Source organism: Sinocyclocheilus grahami, unplaced genomic scaffold (assembly GCF_001515645.1).
Source record: "Sinocyclocheilus grahami isolate Dianchi unplaced genomic scaffold, SAMN03320097.WGS_v1.1 scaffold2807.1, whole genome shotgun sequence".
NCBI classification, from domain to species: Eukaryota; Metazoa; Chordata; class Actinopteri; order Cypriniformes; family Cyprinidae; genus Sinocyclocheilus; species Sinocyclocheilus grahami.
In genome coordinates, this window is record NW_015507983.1 from 3,116 (window position 1) to 10,976 (window position 7,861).

The following is a 7,861-nucleotide window of genomic DNA, read 5'->3' on the forward strand; positions in this document are numbered from 1 at the left end:
TTTTGTGACAAAACGTGGTTTGAGGTCTGTGTAGAGTCGTAGTGTGCGACTTCATTGAGTCGTTTCTGAGTCAATCCTTTTTTGATTCATTTGGATTTTGACTTTCGTTTCACTGTTTTAGCTTTGCACAATCCACACACAAATAGCTTGAGAGCCACACACAGGTGTCTAAGAAAACCTGCTACCACTAAATGACAGTAGCCTGTTAAAAACTGACAACAGCACCGTAATCAAGCGTTCACTTAATGTGGCTTATGTACTATTTTGACCAAATTCAGTACACACCTTTTAATGAAGCATAGCCTACCTTGTACAGCAGAAAAATATAAAGCCTTTCACAAGTCAACCTTGTGAGAGTAAAGATGCATCTTTTTAGGTAACTTGATTGCAAAGATATTATTTAAACTGAGCTGGATGTTGACATCACTGAATTCAATGATGAACTGTCTTTAACTGAAAAATTAGTGTTTACTATTGTCATTTTGCATTATTGACACTATTTTCCTAATTAATGCTGTTCAGTTGCTTTGACACAATCTGTATTGTTAAAAGCGCTATATAAATAAAGGTGACTTGACTTAAAGATGCATCTTTTTAGGAGTATAAATTGATGCTTTCATCTTTCTCCATGTGTATCATATGTGTGCAGATTCTTGACTGGTGTGTTCAGATTTGTCTGGCGCTGCAGTATATTCATGATGAGAGGAGGAATGTTCTTCACAGAGATATCAAACCTCAGGTAGACTCTGATAAAGCTCATTAGGGCTGTGCAAACAATCAAATGTGATTTTCATGCTTAGTAATAAATGTCCAGCACGTGCTTTCAGATGGAGCGGCATTTACTACACAGAGCCGTAGTTCACTGACAAGCTACGCAAAATCACGTTCAAAATCTCAGGCGATTCATTGCCGATTATGAACGTGATTTTGCGTAGCTTGTCTGTGAACTATGGCTCTGTGTAGTAAATGCCGCTGCATCTGAAAGCACGTGCTGGAGATTTACTACTAATCACAGAACCGGCTTTACTGACGAGATGCGCATGAAAATCGCATTAGATTTTTTTGCACAGCCCTAAAGTTCATTAAACCATTTGTCACCAAATCAAATGTGTGTATTTGATGATATTTCTGTTGTCATTGTAGAATATTTTTCTGACTAAAGATGGCTACATCAATCTAGGGGATTTCGGATACTCAAAAGTGCAGAAAAGGTAAAAAAAAACAAAAAAAAAACTAATAGTCGGACATTAAACAGACATTGACATTCTTGGACATTACAAATCTGGACACACTGGACTAAAAATACATTGAAAAATCTAATTTAATTGTGTTTGTAATAACCAATTGTTATTATTAGATTTCAAAAAGTATGTATGTGATAATTATAGATATAATATAGCTGCAAGTAGCAATTAAGGGGCCAAGCACAACGGAGGCAAAGGAAGGAGCTAAGCATGGCAGGGAACATCAGACTAACTGCAGCAATGAGTAATTAAACACATTTTAAGATCATTTTATTCAAAAAGGCTGAAAATCATAAATACAATAACTAGTAACATGATTTAATGGTATATCACTTTATGATAGTGATAGTGATATACCATTGATATGATATTCCTCAGGCGGTAAATCAAAACCGATTTGTCTATCATCACAAAATCCATAACTTTTTGCCAGCATGGTCTGAAAATAATTTGAATCAAATATGGTGAAAATCAGACCAATGGTCTAGGAGGAGTTCAAAAAATTAGGTTTTATAAAGAAAACCAAAATGGTGGACAGGAAGTTCAGCCAATTACTGCATAACTGGTGTTGATGTTCTCTGCATGATCCAAGGAATCTACCAAGACCAGTCACATGACAATAGGCAAAACCAATCAAAAGTTATTAGCATTTATTTTTAAAATATCATTATATTTTCTGCCCCAAAACTTTAAAATATAGCATGTTACAGCAAAATTCAAAATGACTGACGCCCAAAATGGCAGACATGGAAACAATTGGAATTTCGTTTGACTTGAAATGTTGCACCAAATCTAAAGAGACCAGTCTTGTATTTTTTGGCCAAACCGTTCATATGTTATATATATGTAAAATATATGTATTTCATATCTCATGACCAGTGGATATCCTTAGGTCATGTCTTTTTATGGCACACAAGAAGTTTGGTTTAAATATGTTAAAGCATTGCGGAGATATAGCCTCACGTCCATTTTTTTGTGTGTGTGTGCTCTTCATCAAATTCCTTTGCGTGTCTTTCAAGAATGGTTTGACAAATTAACTTGAATTCCATAACTTTTTTCCAGCATAGTCTGAAGATTCTGGTGAAAATCAGACAAACTGTCTAAGATGAAAAGTAATTTTGTTATGCTTTCGACTCATCATGAGCCATGTAATCAAAAATTGCTTTTATATAATTTACCTTCAAAAGTTATTAGCATAAACATGAATAAAATGTTGAGCTTTTGGTGGCGCTAGATGGTTTGAGTTAGAGACGCCAAATGTTAATGTTGAAACTACACTCTAAAAAATGCTGTTGGGTTAAATTTTGGATACATTTTTAAATTAACTTTTTAACCCAACAGTTGGGATAGTCCATATTTGACCCAAAATTGGAGTAGGAGAGAAGAAGAAGAAGAAGACAACTAATGGATACAAGAAGTGCATTTGCACCTGTGGTGTTTGGCCCCTAATAAGTGACTGGCTTTCAAATTATTTGCCAAGTATTTCTGCCTGTTTCTCTTCCAGCTGATGTTTCAGTTCATCCATAATAAGATCTTTTTGAAGTTTTATCAGTTTGAGTTTACATTGATTTTTCTATTTCAGATCAGATCCTTATACAAGCTCAGTTAGAGGTGCAGAGCTCTATCACAGCCCAGAAGTTGAACAAAACAAATATACTTCCAAAAGGTATGATTTTTGAAAGTTTAAATATTGAAATTTATTGCAAACTCTTTACATGATATGCTGACTACTTTAGCTGTTTAAACAATGCACTTAAATTTAGCCCTCATGTAATGTGTTTTAATATATATATTTTTTTTGTAGTGATATCTGTTCACTGGGGTGGGTGCTCTATGATCTCTGCATGCTGGATGTGTGGGTGAGTGCACTCTATTAAACAATGACAATTACTAAAATATTACTGATGTGTTCATTTTAATTAGCTTTATAATTTACAAACCAAGAATTACATTATTATTCTTTTTTTTTTATCTTAATGCTTGACAAAGTCTTTGGTAGATTGATGGTAGATGCATAACAAAACCCTTTCAACTGCTGTTTGTTTTACCGTCACACAGATCCAGTGTAGGGTTGCATAATGCATCAAAATGAAATTTAAATTGCGATACAACTTATATTGCTTAATGCCATATTCACATCGCACAGCAGCACTGCATCTTTGACGGAAACAAATGTGTGCTTTGGAATATTATTAAATTAATTTTTATTGTTTGTTAATAATATTTAATAATATTCAATTATACAATAGCATTCAATAACAACATGAAATACAATATCAAACATGTCCAGCTGTCCCAACTGCCAAAAAATGCAACGGAAAATGTGACTTGACTGATAGGAATATCATTAAACAATACAAATAGTTGGAAAAAAAAGTAAAAAGTGTATATAGCACCTTCAAAGTGTTTTATGATCTTGAATCTCAGAGTTAACCAGATTTTCCTTATATTGTTTTTTTTTTCTTTATTTTCCTTCACAGTCAGATATTAAAAAACGTCGCTTTCAAAAAGCCTCCCACGATATGGAATACCCCCTGCACTTCTCAGATATGTATTCACAGGATCTACAGAATTTAATCAAAGAAATGCTCAGCTGTTGCCCTATGACCAGACCTTCAGCTGATGAGATTTTAGCAAAACCATTCCTAAGAGTTGCTGTAAACAGAAACAGGAGATTTCCAGAAGCACTGGAACAAAGGTTCAGGATGTCCTTAAGGATCTTTGATGAGAACTACAATGAGCACTACGATCATTTTGAGGCCTTAGTTACAGAGTGGGGAGAAACAACAGCTTCACTAGAGGAGGTTCATCATAACTGCACAGCAGGCACTCTGGCAGGTTCAGTGATTGGAGCAGCAGGAGGAATCACTGCAGTGGTTGGTGCGATTTTAGCTCCTTTCACTTTTGGAGCATCTCTGATTGTTACAGGTGTTGGGATTGGAGTTGGTGTTGCAGGTGGTGTAACAGGTGCTGCGTCCAGTGTTACCAATGCAGTCAAACAAAAATCACTCCGTGAGAATATTCAAAGAATTCAGCAGAACTTTACAGATGTCACACCACTTTTTGAGTCACTGAATGCACTTGTACAAAAAAAGGAAATGCGTACATACATGGGTTTTCTTTTTCTTAATTTCATTCTAATGTTAATTAATTTTGAGTATTGAATGAGTGAGCATATTCCAGAGTTTAGTAATTTACTTAAAACACATCCAAACCATCTCCATAATACATAACTACATTTCTTTTTAAAGCTCTCTAAAGATGTTAATGTTTATAAGAATTGTTTTTTTAAATGATGAATCATGATTTGTTTGTGAAAACCTTTATACTCAGATTTCACACACAACTAATACAGAGTTGCAGGTTTGTTTATGGATAGTGTGCTTTTTTATTTATGGATATACAAATAGTTAAACCTTAATCTGAAGTATTCCAAATTAATATTGTACTCTCATTTTTTTATATAAACTGGAGATGCAATTTTCCTCTTACTTCAGATTACTGTCAAACTAGTATACTTTTGAAAATCGTTGTTATTGTATTACTTGACTGTATTCTTAAGTGTCCTTGCATAATCATGACACAATGAGCATAATTTACAATTTATTTGATATATTTTGTTTGTTTGTATTTCACTTGATCAAAGTTTTCATGTAAAATATGTCTTTAATAAACATGAAGCAGATTAAAAAATGAGTCGTATGTTCTTACAAATGCATGAACTGATTAATAATAATAATAATAAAATCAAGTAGCTGAAGGGTTACATTGAAAACCGTGGTCAGAAAGTGCCTGGTGATGATCTAAGATGTACCAAATTTCACAACTTTTTCACAATCCTTGGTGTTTGGGCCTTTAATAAAGACAAGCAACAGGAACAACTGCTGTGTTTATGAGATTTTATTATATAACTGTACTTTAATAATACTTTTTATTTTTTATAAACAGTTTTTCTTGGTGTGTGTGTGTGTGGATTATGAGGACACAAATGTGTATAATGACATGGGTACTACAACGTAAACATGGTTTATGACTGTGTCCCTGTAAAACAAAAGGCTTAAAATACATACAAAATGGTGTTTTATGAAATTCAAGTAGTTTTCTGTAAGGGGTAGGTTTAGGTGTAGGGTTGGTGTAGGGCGACAGAAATAGTATAGTATTTTAAAATAGGATCCTATTTAGCAGTTCACACCCTATTGGGAAACATTTGCATGAACGATCACAGCAAGCATATACAGGCAAAATATCCATAACTTTCAATTCTTTATCACAATTTACACTGCATCTGTGAGGATGATCCCAAACATAAATGTGAAAATCATTTCACTGCAAACATCATACATTTGTATATGTTTTATCTAGGTGAAGAAATGCTTGTGAGTTAATTCTTTGTGTGTGTTGCTGTTTCCTGTGAGTTCAAAGTTCACGAGTCTGAAGAAGTTGGATGACTCCATTCAAGTCCTTGCAATGGTAACAAACATGTTACTGGTACTTGTGCACTTTTAAAATGTTTTAAATATAAATCCTGAAATGTCAAATATCAAAGATGGGTTTTCTGCTTTAGTGCTTACTGTAACTCAGGTGGATTTCTTTGACTAAATATTGACTCCCACTGCATGTATGAATTTAGGACTTACATAATTGAATAATATAAGATACAATATAATATCTGACATTGTAATCTGCGTTTTCCTAAGTTGATTTATATTTAAGTCACTCTAGGCCTAAGGCCAAGCCAGCAGACAATCTTTAGTCTTTAAATCTGCCTAGATACAAATGACCACTCATTTCCATTGGTTAAAAAAATAACAACAACGAGCTCCTGGTAAAACAGAAAGTGGAAGTCAGTCTCCTCAGTTCTTGTATGGAATTGTTTTCTTTTATCAACAGCATATTAAACAAAGCTAAACATCCATCATAATAATTCAATGCAAATGCAAACTGAACGAGTATCTTGATGTAATTCATTTACAGAGAGCTGATTATTCTGGTTCCATGAAAACTGTAAGTACATCAGTAAGGAGGGTCATTAAAAGTGGAAATAGATCCTTGCTGAGCTCATAACTCTTTTTCATGAGAATGATTGCAAGTCTAAAGAGAAAAGTTTAACTTTCTTGACTGCTTGATTTAATGTTACCTTCTTTCTTGTAAAGACTTGCAAATAAATTAAATTACTTGAGCAGTTAATATATTGTATTGTACACTACAAAAATAATTTCAAAAATAATTTGTTTTTAATTAATTCGTTTTTTTAGGGGCCAAGCACTGAAAACTGAAACTGAAAAACTATTGAAACTGCTGGTTTTCTTCTTCTTCTTCCACTCTTGAGTCTATGGCAGAACCACTTGCGGGATTTGGCACACTGATAGAAGCCAGTCTCATCATTAACCACAGCAAATTTGGTGTCTCTAACTCAAACTCTCTAGCACCACCACATGTCCAAAGTTTCACTCATGTTTAAAAAAAAAAAAATATATATATATATATATATATATATATCCTCTGAATCCTTGGCTGATGTCGAGTCAAATGGACACTAACATTTAAAAATCGTAAAATCGATTTTACGATTTTTTCACTATTTTGAATAGTTCGAAAAATCTACAGTTTGTCTGATATTTACCAAAATCTAATCATATCATCTTCAGACCATGCTGACAAAAATCTATGGATTTTGTGTTGATAGACAAAACCGTTGATGCCAAAATGACGCTTCAGGCTGTATCTCTGCAATGCTTTGGGATATTGACACCAAACTTTGTGTGTGCCAATTTCAACTCACACAGGACACACCACATTGATTTGATTACAGCGCCACCTATTGGTCAAATGTGATAAGCCAATAAATCATATTTCTAGTGGCTGTATTTATGATTTTTCAGCCGTTTGACTAAAATCATCCTAAAATTACTTAAATTAATAATTTCTGCAGTTGGTCTGATGCGTGCTTCTGTAGTGCTTGGCCCCGCAATTGTTGCTTGCTGCTATATTTTTACTTGTTTTTCATTTCAAATGTATTAAAGTCATGGAAAAAGTTAACATTGCAACATTAGCTTGTTTAGATTGTATTTTATGTAGATTGTACAGTAAGTGTATTTTCTCACTTTTTCATTTCAAATAGCGCTGCAGATGCAGTGACAATCCTAAATGTTACTCAGTATATCATTATAATACGACTTATTCACTACCTGGTAAGAACATCACTATACGAGATTTACAATTAATTTAACAAAACATCATTTATTTTTGTACATTTGTAACATTTAATTAAATAAAGCATGGCAGGATGTTCTTTTATTCTTTAGCAAAAGTCTCAAGCAAAAGTTTCACCTTTCCCTTCATTGAATCAGTTTGTCTCCACGTTGACCCTCAGAAGTGTCATCTTCCTCTTTCAGGAGGGGAGCTGAAGGCCACATCCTCTTCTCTCTCCAGCTGTGTTTCTGCATCTCTCACACTCCAGTCCATTTGCTCTCATTTGTCAAAGTGGCTGTTTCTGAAGCTGCCTGGTCTCATCTCAAATGTGAACGCAGGGATAGAAAAGCATGAATTAAATTGGATCTTTGTAAATTCTTAACACAAATGTGTCTGAGCAATCAACTCTTCATTTAAGAAGTCAT

At 33.9% G+C, this 7,861-nt stretch overlaps 1 protein-coding gene across 1 annotated transcript in view; it reads left to right on the forward strand.

The window, feature by feature from the left end:
- The first annotated feature begins 1,981 nt into the window (after window positions 1-1,981).
- Window positions 1,982-7,861, forward strand: part of LOC107575675 (apolipoprotein L3-like) — an 11,095-nt gene continuing 5,215 nt past the window's right edge. Inside the window, exons 1-4 of the mRNA XM_016262032.1 lie at window positions 1,982-2,010; window positions 2,827-2,910; window positions 3,049-3,103; window positions 3,725-4,327. Coding sequence (XP_016117518.1) covers window positions 1,982-2,010; window positions 2,827-2,910; window positions 3,049-3,103; window positions 3,725-4,327 — 771 coding nt within the window. The remainder of the gene's footprint in view (window positions 2,011-2,826; window positions 2,911-3,048; window positions 3,104-3,724; window positions 4,328-7,861) is intronic.